This window comes from Lynx rufus, unplaced genomic scaffold (assembly GCF_022079265.1).
Source record: "Lynx rufus isolate CCGP_SWC_20201006 ecotype Redwood Valley unplaced genomic scaffold, mLynRuf1.p SCAF_20, whole genome shotgun sequence".
Classification (NCBI taxonomy): domain Eukaryota; kingdom Metazoa; phylum Chordata; class Mammalia; order Carnivora; family Felidae; genus Lynx; species Lynx rufus.
Genome location: NW_025814835.1, coordinates 25,140,401 through 25,157,510, shown reverse-complemented (window position 1 = coordinate 25,157,510; position 17,110 = coordinate 25,140,401). Strand labels below are relative to the sequence as shown.

The following is a 17,110-nucleotide window of genomic DNA, read 5'->3' as shown; positions in this document are numbered from 1 at the left end:
CAGGATCCGCTGGGCATCTTCACTCACCAGGTTCTCATTGGTGAGCCGGGATATCTCCTGCTGGACGCCAAATTCCACCTGGGCCTCTGGGGAGAGCAGCAGCGTCTGGCAGAAGGTCTGCTGCTGCTTGTCCAGTTCCTCCTTCAGGGCTTCCACCTGGGCCCGGAGCCCCTCCACCTCCTCCTCATGCTCGCGGCTCTGGGCCTGCAGCTGGGCCTCCAGCAACCTGCACCGGGGAGAGGAGGGCAGGTGGCCACGGGGCTCGGGTCAGCGCCCCACGTGAGGGGCCACAGACGGACACGCAACAGAGGAGCAGCCAAGCACACGGCAGCAGCAAGTGCACGAACCAACAGGGGAAGGACGCAGACGCTGAGGGGAACAGACTGGCAAGCGGGCCAGCCTGTCCTCTCTGAGGATGGGAACTCGGGGCCACACACGCACCCCTGGTCTTCGGTCTTTTTCAGGACACCCCCTCCCCTATTCCTCACTCTGTGCAGTCTACTGTTTGGGACTGAGAGATTGTCTCCATGTCAAAATGTCACCAGCAGAAATAAATTTCTTACAGCATCATTTACACAAACGTTATCTACATCTGCCCAAAGCGCATGAGAATCTCCTCATTAAGACAAAACCCTAGTAGACTGCACTAATTCTATCACCTGTGTATTTCCCTGTTTAGATGATCGGCGAAGTTTTAGAAAAGCAAGACATCAGCCCCCTTCCTTGTTATCTTCACCGCCACCCCACTCCCCCTGTGGCTGTAAATATACCATTTTATCTCTAGTCAAAACAGAAATTAAGACTATTTGCAAATCGTTTGGGGGAAGGTGTAAGATCAGCTGGTGTCATGATCAGAAGCAGAAAGCCCTAGAGAAGATCTGGGGAAAGTTGGAGACACGTCTCAGAAGACTCTGAGTCTAAAAGTTACCTGGGCAATCCTGGGAGGCACCTGTTCCATCATAAGAGAAGGCAAGGGACTAGAGAGGCTTCCTAGGCAGGCTTCTCCTCAGGGCGCACTACTATGAACTAGGTGCTACCTTCTAGGATTCAAGACCCAGGGCAGTAAACAATCACATGAGAGAAAGGAAGGAGGTTCTGGGCAAATGGTACATCAAAAGCAGTCTGGCATGGTCCATATGTTGAAAATTCATGCCGGTCTTTTCCGGGGATGCAAAGATTGTGACCAGAGCTTAGCAGAGTCAGGAACCTGGAAGTGCTCCAGAAACACCAGTAAGAGTCTCCCAGCTGCCCTGGAGGCAGGGAGGCAAAGAGCCATGTTTTTTACAGTTCTGCTAGTTTGGCTGCAAGACAGGAGGGAGCAAGTCTCCCAAAGAGCGAGAGAGTGAGAGAGAGAGAGAGAAAGTCGGCTGTCAACTCCCCCACGGACACGCCCAGGTCTTCTGTAGCTCTGTCGGCCCCACAGTGGCACTGTTGCAATGCCTGGCTCACAGGGGCTTCTCGATGCTCATACAAACGAAGAAACGATGGGGAAATGACTGATTCACCCATTCACCACAGGCTGCCTCACCAGCTGCAAGAGCTACTGACATGTGGATTGTGGAGCACAGGTCTATAATCACATCAGCATTTTAGAGGACACACAATATTTAGAGAATATCCAATCTTGGCTACAATACACTAAAAGCATCACCAGGAAGTCATGAACCTACTGAGACAGAATAGAAATACCTACGTTCTAGGGACTCCACCCCAAGGATCGGCTCCTGATTTGTGCTGTGAGGTTGTACTCCTGTCTTTCTTCTCCTCCACACAGGCTGCAGTTGGGTGGCTTAGCCCAGGGATCTGTGCAAGGTCTGAGAATCCCTGCCCAAGCATCAGACTAGACACCTCATCTAACTGAGGTCAAGAGATCTGAGGCCACAGCCAGTGACACAGCTGGTTCTAGAAGCCAGGAATCCTGATGCATAGGTCTGCACTTTCAGTTTTGTGAACGCATTCATGTGCTTATTAAAAAAAAAAAAACCACCCAATCTACTGATAGAGAGCCACAAGGAATCACCTGGTTTTACACGGAGGATCCTGCTCTAATAAACTAAACTTCTGGGTGGGATAGAACTTATTGAATAATGGCCATTGGAACGGAAGCATCAGCTTTCATTCTGTGCTTACTACATGCCAGGCACATGCAAAATGCTTCACCTGTGTTAACCCTATTCCTTATAACGACTCCATGAGGCAGGTGCTGTTCTGATCCACATTAGACCACCAAGGGAAGAGACAGAGGTCACCTCACTCCCAGGCAGTGGGGCCACGGGAGACACACTGCCTCGAGAACCAGTTGACCTGGACTTTCTATTCCCAGGAACAGACGCTCTTGTTGTAATGGGACTGCCACGAGGTCATCAGCAGGCAAAGATTTGGAGATAGTGTGTGAGGCCATCAGGTTCCATCCCCACTCTGCTATCACCAGGGTGAGTGAGCTGGGCCAGCACCCACTCCACCTCAGTTTCCTTTTCTGGGAAACAGGCCTGCAGACCATCGCCCCATCTGTTGCTGGGACGCTCAAATGCACAAAGGTACACCATAGTCCTAACGAGCCACACGCTGGCAGCCGATGGAGGGCCAGGACCACCACGTTTTGCTGTTTCCGCGCATGTCTTACCTCCCTTGCCGAACTGGTCACCGACAGCTGAAGACCAATGGCTTATGGATTCAGATTCTGATGTCAAGTGGAACCAGATTCAAGTTCTGGATCTTCCATTGAAGCATCAGTGTCCTTGCCCCAAGGAAGGTTCGATCGCGCCATCAGGTGCTACTGCCTGGACCCTGCCAAACAGCCTCTCCAATCTCACCCACACAGCCTGAACACAGAGCGCCAGCCAGGTAACCCGAGGGGCCCCTGTGAGTCGTGCCCTTGCCTCCACTCCAGCTGAGAAACAGTTAAGCGTAGACATGAGCAGGCGGAACAGACAAAGCAGGCAGAGGCAGAAAGGTGTATATTTGACCTGGCAACTTGCTTTAGGCCTTGGTAGGCCAAGCCGAGCTCTCCATCTTCATTCAAATATCCCCAATCCTCAGTCTTGCTAGAAATAAAGGACAAAAAAGAGGGCATCCAGTATAGAGGGAAGAGACAGGGAGGCAGACAGACCAGGAAAGCGAGGCCATTTCAGCCAAGGTTTGGAAACCAAGGCAAAGCTCAAGAACCCCCAAGTTTCTCTTTCTTTCTTATAACCAGCACCTGAACACCTAAGAACATCACCTCTCCCCCAGGCTGGGTCTCAGAAGGGGGTTCGTGCACGCTCATGGGGGCTCATGGATCACGAGAGGCTGGGGAGCATGTTGCAGAGGAGAGCAAAGGGTTGCACCTGTCCCAGTAAATTCTGTAACCCGCAGCGGTGCAGGCTGGGCAGAGGCATTTCCTTGCTGTCACACTCCACCCTTGCCCCCACCCCTCCTCTGACCAAGAAGGATTCAGAAAAGAAAAGGGAGAATCAGGAGAGATGCAAACAGGGCAGGGAGAGGAGGCCCCATGCACAGTGGAGGCTGCAGAGGGGCTCCTGGGATGCTGCATCTGGCTGTACCCGGACGTCTGGCTCAGTGATGATGAGGAAGATGGCTACCTACTGTCTACTTTTCAATGCTGCTCTCTTCTGTCACTAAGGACACAAAAAGCATTAGCTAATCTCACCTCCAGCCCTCAGTGCACTCGGACAGAAAGAAACCACTAATAACAACGGTGCCAAGCGGGATGCCAACTGAACGTTCTCTGTTCTGCCCGGGGACTGGGGTGCATTACTCCTGTTGACCCAACCTGGAATGCAGAAGGCCAGTTGCCCTCCCCAGTTGCCCAGTGTCTGCCCGATGCCGGAAGGGCAGCTCCAGGAGATCAGGCACACGTCCCGTGCTCCCCCATCCACGCACCTCCCCACCTTCACAGCCCTGGGTACACAGGAGACACGAAAAGTCCAGTGGGATAGGGCAGCAGGTGAGCCTCGTCTATACCCACTGGGAACCTGCCCCTCCCTCTCTGCTCCTAGGGATTCTCCTGCTGGTTGGATCCCAGCAGGAATCGCAAAGGAGCTACAGATGGTGTGCGTGGACCAGCAACCCCTCCCTAACGCACAGGGGAGAAACAGTTGTCCCCAGGAGCCACAGTACCGCTCCTGCTGGGTTTCGCGGGAGGTCCAGGGGGTGCAGCTGCCCACTTCACCTCCCAGGAGCTCAGCCTCGTGGAGAGGAGCTCTGGGCCTTGCACCACTCACATAAGCTGCTTCTTGGGTAAAGCTGGTCACGTGGCTACCAGGTCCCATGCTGAAAAGCTTGAAGCAGAGGGCAGGAGGCAGAGACCACAGTGAGCTTGCTTCTGGTGCTACTCTGGCTTCTGTGCCCCAAGCCGACCCTTTACTGTCACAACTTGTGCTCCATCTGGCTGGGCAGTGTGGGGGTTACTTCCAACAAGCATATACTGGGGACCTCTCCCACTTGGGACTCTGGCTCCTCAAATGTCCAGACCGGTCACCTAGGCCTGGCCTCCCCAGAGACTGCCTTTTATGGTAGACTTTTTGCTGTCCCCTCCCGTGCTTAGCACTTACCCCGCCTGGGTGTTCCATTTATCCTAGCAAACGCAAAAAGTGAGCTGGGCCGCGTCAAGGGGGAGCTGACAGCTTAGCCCCTTTGCCCTTCTCAGCTATTAACACATTTAACTAGGGCCTTTTAGTAGCTAGGGCTTTAACCCAACAGGCAGCCGCGGGGAGGCATCGCCGCTGAATAGGAATGCAGGGTATTTTGCTCCAACCATCCTGTTCGCCATGTGTGGAGAGACCCCAAGATGGAGAGGACTTGCCTGACGCTGACACCTGGGCTAGAACCCAGGTGGGCTCTGGCACCTGGCCTCTGGCTCTTTCCCTGCCACACCGTCTGGCCCTCATGCCCCGAGGAGGGCTGCTGGCTCTCTCCTGGAGGGTCACCGCGTTCCTATAGTTCCCTCGATGGCAGACTGAGTGCCACCGCTCACCCTCTGCCGGTGCCTGTGTGTTGCCGAGTTACACAGTGAGGAAGTGAGCATTGAATTCCTGCTCAGGGGGAGACACTCTCAGAATTCTTAATTCTGAAACACGCCAGGCAGTATGCACAAAGATAAAAGGGGAGACTGTGAGGGCCCGTCATCCCACCGTGCTCAGGAAGTCAGGCAAACCAGTAAATTAAAAAGCAGTCAACCAGCTCCAGGTCCAGCCTTTGTTGCTAGATGAAAGAGAACCAATTCCTCCGGAGAGATTCTCCCTCCCCTCTGCGCGCTATTAGGACCGAAGGCCTGGGAGGGAGCGCCACCTGGTGGCATGAGAAGGAAAACCCCAAACGACAGCTTACAGGAATTTTTTTTTTTTAAATGTAAAGTACCTACGTCAATTAAACCAACAAACGTTCACGGAAAATCTCCTGGGTACACACGACTGTGCTGAGCTCCGTTCCCAAAGAGGCTGCAGATGCACTTGAATAAGCCGCAGGTACAGTCTCCAACTGCAGGAGACTGGAGAACCGGCACCCCAAAGGGCGTGTTGTGGTCATTGCCTACATGTCCCGGGCCTATTACGATGAAAGCGCTCAGCTCACCGATCTGAGGTTTCTTCTATATCTTTTATTACATAACCTTATTAACTGTAAATATCAGGCAGCAGAAAAGGCCTAGGATAATATTTGCTTTCCCTCTGTGGAGAACATCAGGACTATGACCCAACAGCAATCCCTCTGTCCTGGCCCAAGGACCTGCCTCCCTCTCGAAACAGGCAAGGTTCCTATGAGCATGATGATGGTCAGTTTTCGGTTTCGGAAAAAAGCATGTGGTGCTCCACAGATATGCTTATTTCTGTAGCTCACACCTAGACTTTCTACCCAACTGCCCAGGAGATTCCCTGCAATCTCTGAGAAAGGGAGGCAGCAACCCCAATGCCATGAATAAGACGGTCTGTGGACAAATACACCACTGAATTACCGCAGACAGGAATTACGCTGATGGCTTGGGACCCACTGAATCCTGGGAAACCTTAGGAGGGCATGATCACCTCACAGAAGGAAGCCGAGAGTTTCTAGCCGGGAACAGTTAAAGTGAGCACTTGAGAGGAGGGAGTTGGGGAGCATGAGGCTCTTCCTACTCCTTTGCTCTTCTGAGCCAGACATCCCACAGCAGCTGGGGCTCAGGGCCAAAGGAGCCACAAAACTCCGAGCCCATCCTAAGGAGTCCGCACACACCCCTGTCTGGTTAAACAGGATCTTCAGTGTCCCAAGCAGGCCCATTAGGGGGTGAGTAATAACCCCAGGTTTATCTGTCCAAGCCCAGGTGGCATCAGGCAAAGCTACCTTTTGTGCCAAGGGCCTCCTGTTGTTTCTTGGAACCTGCTGGGAGGTGGGGCTGCAGTTTCCTGGGACACAAGCAAAGGTCCAACAATGCACTCTAAGTCTCCCTTTGGAGTTCTACAGACTTGAGCAGAAATGGCTGGTGGCCAAAGGAGCACCATTGCTGGACCCAGACCTGAGCTCTCACCACACATGCCTGCTCTTCCTTAGCTCCGCGACCTTGAGCACATGCCTGGTTGACTTGACTATGGCCATACAGAAAATGGTAATAATGTTGCTGGTTTCTCTTAGTTCCCAGAATGTGAACTTTCTGTAAGTGGAAGAGCTAGCCACATTCCTGTGTCTCCCCCCAGAGCCGACCCTCCTAACTGGCCTCCCTCCCAAACTTGAAAACAAAGGAAAAGACAATGGTAACGATCAAACAGAACTCCATAAACTCTGGAAGTTAGCGAGGGAGAGAAGTTCCAAATTGAAGGACCGTGGATTCTGAGAGAGGCGATGACTGGGCATGGGAGAGTGTCTAGAATCCCTCCAGAAACCTAAGCAAAATTCAGTGCAGCACTGTAAGCTTTTCCTTGAGAGAGGATCGACTTTTGCAATCCCTCCCACCCCAAATCACACGTGCGTAATACCACTTCTGTTCAAACCAGAACACTCTCCCTCAGAGGGAAATCACGGGAGAGGAACCGCAGCTCGGCCTTCAGGGCACTCTTATCCCAGGGGTGGCCCTTGTAACCGATGTCCTGGCTGCCGAGCTCCAGCAATCACAGCCTGCATCCTCCTGCCCTGTCCACCTGCCTGCCGCCATCCTCTCTCACTGCAGAGATCACGGTGTGGGTGAGGCACAAACCACAAAGCTCGCTTTCCAAGTGTGGCAGGCACTGGGGAACTGGTTCTTCAGGCTTCCAAAGGCTCCTTCCTGTACTTGGTTTCACAGGCTATTAGTTCCCTATTGTACCCTAGGCTTGACTGGGGAACGGAATTATTTTAACATCTAAGAAAAGCTATTTTTATTTTATCACCAGCATTATTACTGCTGCAAAGGAAGACAAATCCAGGGTAGTAAGCAGCCCCTGGGACTGGATCCCCGGACAACCATTTAAGTGAATAAAAAGGGAGCTGAGAGCTGATAATAGCAGAAGATCAGAAAGATAAGCACTCCCTCGCCTGTCAAGGTCCAGCTTGTCCTCCCTGCTCCCCCCTTTTTTAATTCCAAGTATCACCTGTGCTCTTTTTTCTTATTCAGTGTATTTCTTCACCCAAGATAATTCTGAATGACTAAATCTGGACTCCAGTTTCAGCACTGAGAGGGTCACCTTCATTTCCTGTTCTCTCTCCTTTGGGGACCAGAATCGCGTCTCTCTGGAAATTTACTTTCCTCTGGGGGGTCTTGCTAGAATGCCTGCATCTTCTGATTACCTACACAGTGCGCGGGAAGCGGCCCGGCCTGGCAGTCAGGCCTTCTGGATTGTACCTTGACTCAGTTTCAGGCTGGCTGCTTGCCAGAGTAGCTCATCCCTTCTGGGCCTCAGTTTCCCTATCTGCAGAAATGGGCTAGTTTAGAAGACGTGGAAATCACAGCGTTAAAGTCTTCAAGTCCCTGACAATTCTTGCTGACAACTTCATGTTGCAGTTAGCGGCACCTGCTGACAGGTTCTAGATGTGCTTGCGGTTTTCATCAATTCTGTACAAACGCTTCGTGACTGATCACATCGGTGAGTTGAGGCGAGAGAGAAGGGTAGCCAGGGAAAAGGCTGGCTCTGTTCTTACAGGTGCCCACAGGGGCCCCGAGAGGCAAAGACAGTAATAACGGAAGGAAGTGTTCTCAGTGCAAGACGTGGACTAACTCACCTGACCTTCTCAATCTCCATGCGAAGTACACTGCTGTGACTGTCCCCGGTTCAGAGGAGGAGACTGAGGCACTGAGTGGTTATAAAGGAGTTACTAAGTAGTTGGCGAGTGGACTCCAGAGTGCAAGCACTCTGCCATAAGGCCCTGGGGTCTCATCCAGGCCCTGCTGCCTCCCTCAGTCAGGCTCCCTGGTCATAACCCGGGCAGATCTTTTAATTTTTTTTTTAATGTTTATTTTTTGAGAGAGAGTGCAACAGGGGAGGGCAGAGAGTGAGGGAGACACAGAATCTGAAGCAGGCTCCAGGCTCTGAGCTGTCAGCACAGAGCCTGAAGCGGGGCTCGAACCCACAAACTGCGAGATCATGACCCAAGCTGAAGTCAGACGCTTAACCGACTGAGCCACGCAGGTGCCCCTGGGCAGTTCATTCTTAAGGAGGGACTAGAGGTCTGTTCACTAAAGTCCAGGGAAAACTCATTTGAGCCAGTATGATAGTGGTCAAGTTCTTCCACCCAACCTCTGGGGTGCCTAGCTTGGGTTCCATCTCTTAAATGACAGGCACTGGGGCCCACCAGCTGGGTTGAGTAAAGCTAATATTAAAGCAAAGATAAAGGAGTGCCTGGCGGGGGCGGGGTGCTTAGTTGGTTGAGCATCTGACTCTTGATTGCAGCTCATGTCATGATCGCAGGTCATGGGATCAAGCCCCACGTTGGGCTCTGTACTAACAGCATGGAGCCTGCTTGGGATTCTCTACCTCTGCCCCTCTTCACGCCCCACACACACATGCTCTAAAAAGCAATAAAAAAGCGAAGAACTGGAGCAGGAGCAGCCCCTCCCAGGACTTAGTTGGGCTCATCCAACTAAGGGAAGTGCTGGCTTCCCTCTAGGGGAAAAGCCACTCTCAGCCGGTCCTTCTCGCTCCTCCTGTCCACACTTCCAGGGAGGCTCCCTTTCCAAAAGCTCTTCATAAGATCTGGGTTCCGGATGCCCCAGCTGTGTTACCAGAGTCTTGCTGAAGCTGACAAGTGGTTTCCTAAGGGCGTGGGATTCACAGAGCCTGCTCCTTCTCGTTTACCTCCTATAATACATAAACCCTGATGCTGAGCAGTGTCTGACAAACAGCCATCACATGTCAGGTTGGGCAAGACCCTTTTCCATTGCCTCCTCTAGTTACCATGAGGGGGGACTTACCTGTTTGTCTGGCAGACCCCATGATAGGCCTCGATGGCATCTTCCTGATCTACATGCTTCTCACTGTTAGGCCAACTTGTTCTGGCATTAATGTTCGGCTCCTAGAAGGTCCCAGGTTAAAAGAGAAATAACTCTGGTTACATAAACAACTGTTGCAAAACGACTTTATAGACTTTGTATATACAGAGGCATCAAAACAAGCTTTTGAGGGGTGCCTGGGTGGCTCAGTTGGTTGAGCATCTGACTTTGGCTCAGGTCATGATCTCACGGCTCATGAGATCAAGCTCCTCACTGGGCTCTGTGCTGACAGCTCAGAGCCTGGAGCCTGCCTTGCATTCTGCATCTCCCTCTCTCTCCCTGCCCTCCCTCACTTCTCTCTCTCAAAAATAAACAAACATTAAGAAAAATAAAAAAACAAAAAACAAGCTTTTGGGGAAAAAACAAAGGCTCAGGATGACCTCGGATAACAGCAGTTAAACCCAGGCAGGAATGGTACTTTCAAAGGCACAGAATGACAAGGCCTGGCTGCAAAAGCCCCGAACTTGGACTGTGAGGGAGGATGGCAGTGACTGTGTCTCTGAGGTGACAGCACCCCCCAAATCTGAAGGACAGGGTGAAAATCTGTCTCAGAGTTGGTCCTCCACACTCATGACTGCCTACTTATCCCCCTCTAAGTCATCCCAGGGCCATGTCCAGAGTTGATCCCAGTGGCCTCTGTCCCCTCTTTCCCACTCTCTGCTCTGTCCCAGAAGGTGAAAACATTAGGAACAAATGCTAAGCTGGACTTGCCACCCTGGGTGGGCTTAGAGGAAAAGACTGACTCTACCTCAGAATCAAACAGCAAGACACAAAGCATGGGGTGAAAAACAAGGCCAAGGGGGCTGCTCAGGCCATTGCCCTGGTTTCTAATTCTGTGCCTTGTTCTTTTTGAACATGTTCATATTAAGTAACTTCAGAAGATTCTAGAGACTTCCAGCAAAGTCTCCCATGAAAGGTCATGCTGAGAAGGCAGCAAGTACCTTGCTTTCCCTTTAGACGAGACCCTAAAGTCAGCGCGCCTGCATTTTTTTAGGTTTAAAGTGCTCACGGGTAAAGCTACGTAAGCAAAACACCGTCCGTATTACCTAGTGTCGCCCCCTGGCCAGCCCAACCGGGCTGCCATCTTGTTACCGTGCTCTTGCCGGCGAGTCGGCGCTGGTCGGCGCTGACAATCTGCGTCCTCAGGATGAGCACCTCCTCCTTGCGAACCTCAAGCTCCTCGTTGGCCAGCTTGAGCTGGTTCAGCAGCAGGCTGTAGCTGTCGGGGGAGCTGTGGCTGGAGTTGTTCTGTGTGGCTTGGTCAGCCACGGCTTTCCTCAGCTCATTCAGGTCATTCTTCAGCTTCTTGTTCTCTGACTCTAGCTCTTGCCTCTGGAAGACAGCCCGAGCAGCACACTCCATCTCCTTCTGGACCTAGAACAGTCTCCTCTCCCCATGTGGGCTTCCTCCTCCACCTTCCGGAATCAGCCTGCCCTGTCCCTCCTGTGAAGCTTGGAGCAACCTTGTTTTTTTTTTTTTTTTTCTTTTTCCAACTTTTTTTTATTTTTTATTTTTGGGACAGAGAGAGACAGAGCATGAACGGGGGAGGGGCAGAGAGAGAGGGAGACACAGAATCGGAAACAGGCTCCAGGCTCCGAGCCATCAGCCCAGAGCCTGACGCGGGGCTCGAACTCACGGACCGCGAGATCGTGACCTGGCTGAAGTCGGACGCTTAACCGACTGCGCCACCCAGGCGCCCCACAACCTTCTTGTTTTAACACTAAAACCCATGAGAAAAGTTCAGTAATAGTTAAAACTGGGGCCTGGATTTGAACCCACAACCCTAAGTTATTGGGGTGAAGCATCTGACCTGAGGCCTCTAGGACCGCATTCCCCAAACAGATTAATAGTGTTCCTATCTCTAAGTGTATCTGGCCATGAAACCTACCCTTGAGGAAATGCCAGGTTAATTTTAAACAACATGCTTTTAACATTAGACTTCCTAGAAACTTATTGATGCACTTTGTGACTTTCCAAGAGAGCATAAAAATCCCAGGATTTCCCAAACTTAGCTGTCTAGAGAGCCTTCCTACCCAATGCCCTTATTCCAAGGAGCACCACACAGACCAATGTTTTAGAGTATATTAGGAACACACTTTTGTTGTTTCGGTCACATGGAAAGCCACCAACTGTCAATGCCAGAAGAAAAGCTGTGTGCAAAAATGCCATCAAAACAACTTTAGAATGTATTTTAAGTTTTCTGGGTGTAATATTTAGCTTTGGATTTCACAAAGTCAGACCATAGAAAGTTTGGTACTCACATATATAATACTCTTAGGGTCTTGGGATATATGGGATTCAAAATTTCCCCCCAAATCCCCAAATGGTGGATAAGTGGGGATTGGTTGCACAATTATTACAGAGACATAGGACCACAAAACTAGGAGACCATCTAAATAATCTTCATTTCCTGAATGAGGGAGCTAAGGACTGAGCAGAGGAGACTCACAGTGAGTTTAGGAACCTCTGCCAGGGCTAGAGCCCACGATTCTGGACACCTGATCCCACCCTGCCTGGCCACATTATATCAGGCCTCCTCCAGCAATCTCTGCCAGGTGCAACCAGCCCAAGGACCCTTCCGCCCCATCTCACCCCCACAGGGAGGGCATGCCTAAGCCTTGAGACCAGTACCCAAATGGTGTGCTTCTGTCCCTTTATGCGTTAGAGAAGGATCAGCGGGAACTTCTGAAATTCTGGTTGTTTCAGCAAAAATCACTACTTGTCAAGGGGTCCTTCCCAGAGTAGGCTCATCTCACCCATGTACTTGTGGGCAGGTTTTTCAAATCCAATTTGGTAAGGATCGGGTTGGAAAAGAGGGCTGAATAATCTGGTGTGCAGACTCATGATCTGCTTCGATCTTGGTCTGCTCAGGCAGAGTCTACACTTTGGGAGGGCAGAGGACAGCTCCTTCCCTCGTGCCTTCAGGAAGCATTCAGCTGGACACACAGCAGGGGCCCATTAAATACAGGCTGACGGGGCTTTGCCTAAAAGCCCCATTTTTCATTGTTTCCTTCAGCGTCTGGGTCTGTTAAGTGAGAAGAAATGCAACCAGCCTCCCCAGCATTGGTCCTCCCGGACACCAGCCTCTGAGACAGCGCAAAAGTCAAGTCAGGTTTCACCAGAGACAACGAAGGGAAAACCAGGTCTTGTAGCCTCAGAATCCTGGCCTAACAGAGCAGAATGGTCATGGAGTTTCAAGAGTCTGGGACAAGCACTCATTGAGCCCTCTCTGAGCCAGGCCCTGAGCTAGCAGTGGAGATGTAGCCTGCAGGAACAGTGTGGGGCATCTTCCCCAGGAGCCGAACGCAGAGCGAGTTTTTAAGCAGACTTTAAGATGGGAGTCCTGGAGGCAGGACTTTGCCCATAGACTAGAAGAGTGGCTCTCAGACTTGAGTGGGCAATGGAAACCCCAGGCGGGTGGCTGAGAACAGACTGCTGGGCCCCACCTCAGAGCTTGTGATACAGGTCTGGGAGGAGGCTGAGAATCTGCATTTTTAGCATGCCTGCCATGATGCTGGTCCCAGGACCACTCCTGGAGGCCCACTGGGCTAGACCCACTTTACCGTTTTTTTTTTTTTTTTTTAATGTTTATGTTTTTTGACAGAGACAGAGCATGAGTTGGGGAGGGGCAAAGAGAGAGGGAGACACAGAATCCGAAGCAGGCTCCAGGCTCTGAGCTGTCAGCACAGAGCACAACGCGGGGCTCAAACTCATGAACAGCGAGATCATGACCTCAGCCGAAATTGGATGCTTAACCCACGGAGCCACCCAGATGCCCCTTATCTTTTCCAGTTCTAAAACAGCCTGCCGTTCACTTGCTTGGGGAAGGCAGCTGAGGAATGGCATGCAGAAGGCATGCACCACAGACATGTGTCACACCCACTCCCCTTCTCACGGGGTTTTAAACCTTTAAATATCACATGTGGAAAATAAGTCTGAATCAATAACTCAAAAAAGGAAAACCCTTACAAAGCACCCACTTCTGTGACCCTAATTGTTCAAAAAGCCATGGGCATGATTCAGTGCTGTTCTCCTGGGGCAATGTAGTGGTGAGCAGAGTTATCTGCAGTTCTGTGAGTGGGACCGGACTGACCCTGCCAGACTGGATCAATTCCCAAGCCCCTGGGAATGGAAACAGGGGAGGGGGAATGCTATGATGCCCTTTTCTGTGCCCCCTCCCCCCCCCCCCCCCCGGCTGGAGGCCTAGCACCTCCATCACTGTAGTAAACATAGGCCTGCTCGCCCTGGGACCTGAGGCCTTGCACCCTCCAATCTTACCAGCTCTCGCTGGGCCAGCACTGCGTGCACGGGGACATCCCTCTGCCTTACATCTCTCCATGCAAGTCTGGATCTCTTTTCAAAGTGAATTCACCCCACTGTCCATATGTTCCTTTAACTCAAACTGTATCAAGTAAGACATATGTGACATAACAACATATATTTAGCCTCTGGCCCAGGTTCCTAGTGACAGAGGTGAGAAGAACATCTTTTGTTTTATTTGGTCTTAGCTCCTGGTTCCTGGCTCAGGGGTCCTAAAACCCTTGGCGCTTCCTGATAAGGGTGAGAGAAGTGTTCTTTGTTAGTCATAATAAGTCCCTTTCATCCCCAGCTAGTTCATGCCAATGAGGAGAGGGACCAGGTGCCTGGGAACCAATCCTGAGATCCAAGCACTGGGGCTTACAGCCCCACCCACAGATGCCTGGAGAGGGAAAGAGGAGGGCTGGAGACGGAGCTGAACACCAATGGCCAATGATTTTATCACTGGTGCCTGTGTAATGGAAACCCGTAGGTGAAGGGTTCCAAGGGCCTCTGGTTGATGAGCACATGGAGGTGTGGGGGGAGTGCACACCTGGAGAGGGCGTGGAAGCTCTGGGCCCCTTCCCACACACCTGTGCCTGCTTCATTCACCTGCCGAGCTGCAGCCTTTAGAATAAACCAGGAGTGGCGAATAAGATGCTTTCCTGAGCTCTGTGGGCTGCTCTAACATGTGATCAAACCTGAGGAGGGGGGTCACGGGAACTCGATTGGTAGCCAAGTGGACAGAAGTGTGGGTAACCTGGGGACTCACCAATGTGACTGGCATCTGAAATGAGGGCAGTCTTGAGGGACGAGGGCCCTGACCAGTGGGGTCTATCCTAAATGCAGGTAGTTAGGGCCCATGTTGAACTAAACTGTGGGACACCTATAGTTGGTGTCTCCTGTAAGTAGAGATTATGGCTCCTTGTAGTAAGTACACATTTGCCTCTATCTCACAGATGGAGAAACTGAAGGGTCAAGTTGCCCGCTTATGGCTCCACTTATGCACAGACTTGCTCACCCATCTTCCACAGGGTATGAGTTTGGGGAACTTGTTGGCCGACAATCTTACCTTCAGACTGTTGTAGGCTAGATCTGCATCCTGGTCCAAATCCAGGTCATTCTTTGCTTGTTCCACCTGCACGGATGAGGAGACAGAGGTGAGCAGGGACCACAGGCAGCTGTCCCATGGTGATATTTTCAACCACAGGAGACATGCTCGTTTTGCCCGCACTCCCTGCTCTGTGTCTGCTTTCTTCCCGCCTCCAGAATGTAGTACCCTACTTCAGGCCACCAGGAAGCTCTCCGTAAATTATCCTCCTGCCTGTCTTCACCGTCTCCATAACGTCATTCCCAGGTCCTTAGGCATATAAATATGTATACACTGTGCTACAGGTTGAATGATGTCCCCACAAAACATACGTTGAAGTCCAAAGCCTGGTACCCTGTGAATGTGATTTAGAAATGGGATCTTTGCAGATAAAATCAAAGTCAAGATGAGGTCATAAGGATGGGCCCTAATGCAATACGACTGGTGCCCTTACAAGGAGATCGATAGCATGTGCGTGCTCGCTCACTCTCTCTCTCGCTCGCTCGCTCTCTCTCTCTCTCTCGCGCGCGCGCACACACACACACACACACACACACACACACACACACACAGTGGAATACCACATGATGATGGAGGCAGAGATTGGGGTCATACAGTGCCAAGTCAAGGAACTGGAGCTAAGGAATGCCAAGGGTTTCTGGCAATGCCAGATGCTCAGAGAGAGGCATGGAAGAGATTCCCCCCAAAAGCCTTTAAGAGAGCATGGCCCCGTTGGGACCTTACTTTTTGATTTCTGACCTCCAGAACTACAAGAGAATCAATTTCTGTTGTTTTGAGCCATCCAGTTTGTGGGATTTTGTTTCAGCAGCCAAGGAAACCAGCACCATAACACTTATGTACTTCTTAAGGCTAATACATAATAATTACGTGCTTATTAAGGAGATTAATGAGCTACCTTTGGTTTTTTGGGGGTGTGTGTGAACATGTGTATTCAGTTTTCCCAACTGAATCACTAAGCACTTTGTGGAGAAGCCTGCTTCCTCCATATCACCCCACAACAGGGACTCTGGCAGCTGGCCCCTACGATGCTCAGTAAATGCTGATTTCAATTCCAAGGAATGTGGAGAGCAACAGCTGTAATGCTAGCCCATCATATTCAGTGAACCAATGACTCCTATAATTGTTTGGCAGCTACTGAACCTGAATTGTCAATAAGAAGGGGCAGAAACACCTTCATAAATGGTTAGCTGCATGGGGTGATTTTAAGTAGTGGGTGAAAGTCCTTGAATAAGATGGGTTTTGGAGCTAAAACCTGACAGTGCTTAATCTGCAGTGCTAGCAACCTTAAGTCCAAGGTAAGGCCACTCCCCTGCTGTGCATGGATTAGGTGTGCCCAGGCATACAGACCAGGATGGATGTGAGCACCTCCTGGAGACTGTCCAGATGTAGGGCTGCTGCACGGACCACATGGTTTCCTGCCCCTGCAACCTGGGACAGCCGCTGTCCAGGGTACCAGTTTCTGTTTGGTTCCCACCCCATTAGTGGTACCGGATGGGACTCTTCAGAGTGGGCTCTTCATCTCTGCCCCAGTGAGAGGCCTGCACTTGTGTTCTGTGGAGCGTGGATTTGCCGCATGGCCATGGATAATTGTTGAGTGCATCCGGTTCTCAGAAAATAGAGATCATCCATGGTCCAAGGGGCTGTATTAAGGTGGACTGGCAGTTATGTTTCTAAGTGGACAGCCCACTGGAATCACCCTGGTGGCAAAAGTGACTTTGCTATGCCCTGAGAAAGGGGGCTGGCTGGATGGGAAGTCAAACACAGGGACAGCCTGGCTGTCACAGAGGCCCCATCCTCACAGCAGACTGACACTCCCATACTGATGGCACAATCTACAGACTTCTCTCTGTAGCTGCGACCCCACGCCACATCTCTCTGGAGGAAAGATTCAGGTGGCTCAGGATTCCTCTTGGAACCAGGGGCAGATCCAAGAACATGATCCTGTAGAGTGCTGTAGAGGGATTCCACACCTTCCGTCCCCTGCCCCACTCCTGCCTTTCTTACTAAACTCTGCAGAAACAAGATCTTTCTCCTTAAAGGGAGATCCTCAATACACATTCAGGGCTATAGGCCAACCCTATAGTTCTAACTCTTGTTCAGTGATAACTTTTTTAAAATTTATTTTGAGAGAGGGGGTGGGGCAGAGAGAGAGGCAGAGAGAGAATCCAAAGCAGGCTCTGCACTGTCAGTACAGAGCTCGCCTCAGGGCTTGAATCCATGAACCGTGAGATCATGACCTGAGTGAGCTGAAAGGAAGAGTCAGACGGTCAACT

General features: G+C 51.3%; 1 protein-coding gene across 1 annotated transcript in view; it reads right to left on the bottom strand.

Annotated features, from left to right (window-relative positions):
* The window catches only part of MYO5B (myosin VB), a 203,581-nt gene that overhangs the window by 19,430 nt on the left and 167,041 nt on the right, over positions 1-17,110 (bottom strand). The window contains exons 27-30 of the mRNA XM_047086219.1: positions 14,799-14,864; positions 10,523-10,762; positions 9,353-9,453; positions 28-226 (exon numbers count right to left, since the gene is read on the bottom strand). Of these exons, the coding sequence (XP_046942175.1) occupies positions 28-226; positions 9,353-9,453; positions 10,523-10,762; positions 14,799-14,864 (606 nt within the window). The remainder of the gene's footprint in view (positions 1-27; positions 227-9,352; positions 9,454-10,522; positions 10,763-14,798; positions 14,865-17,110) is intronic.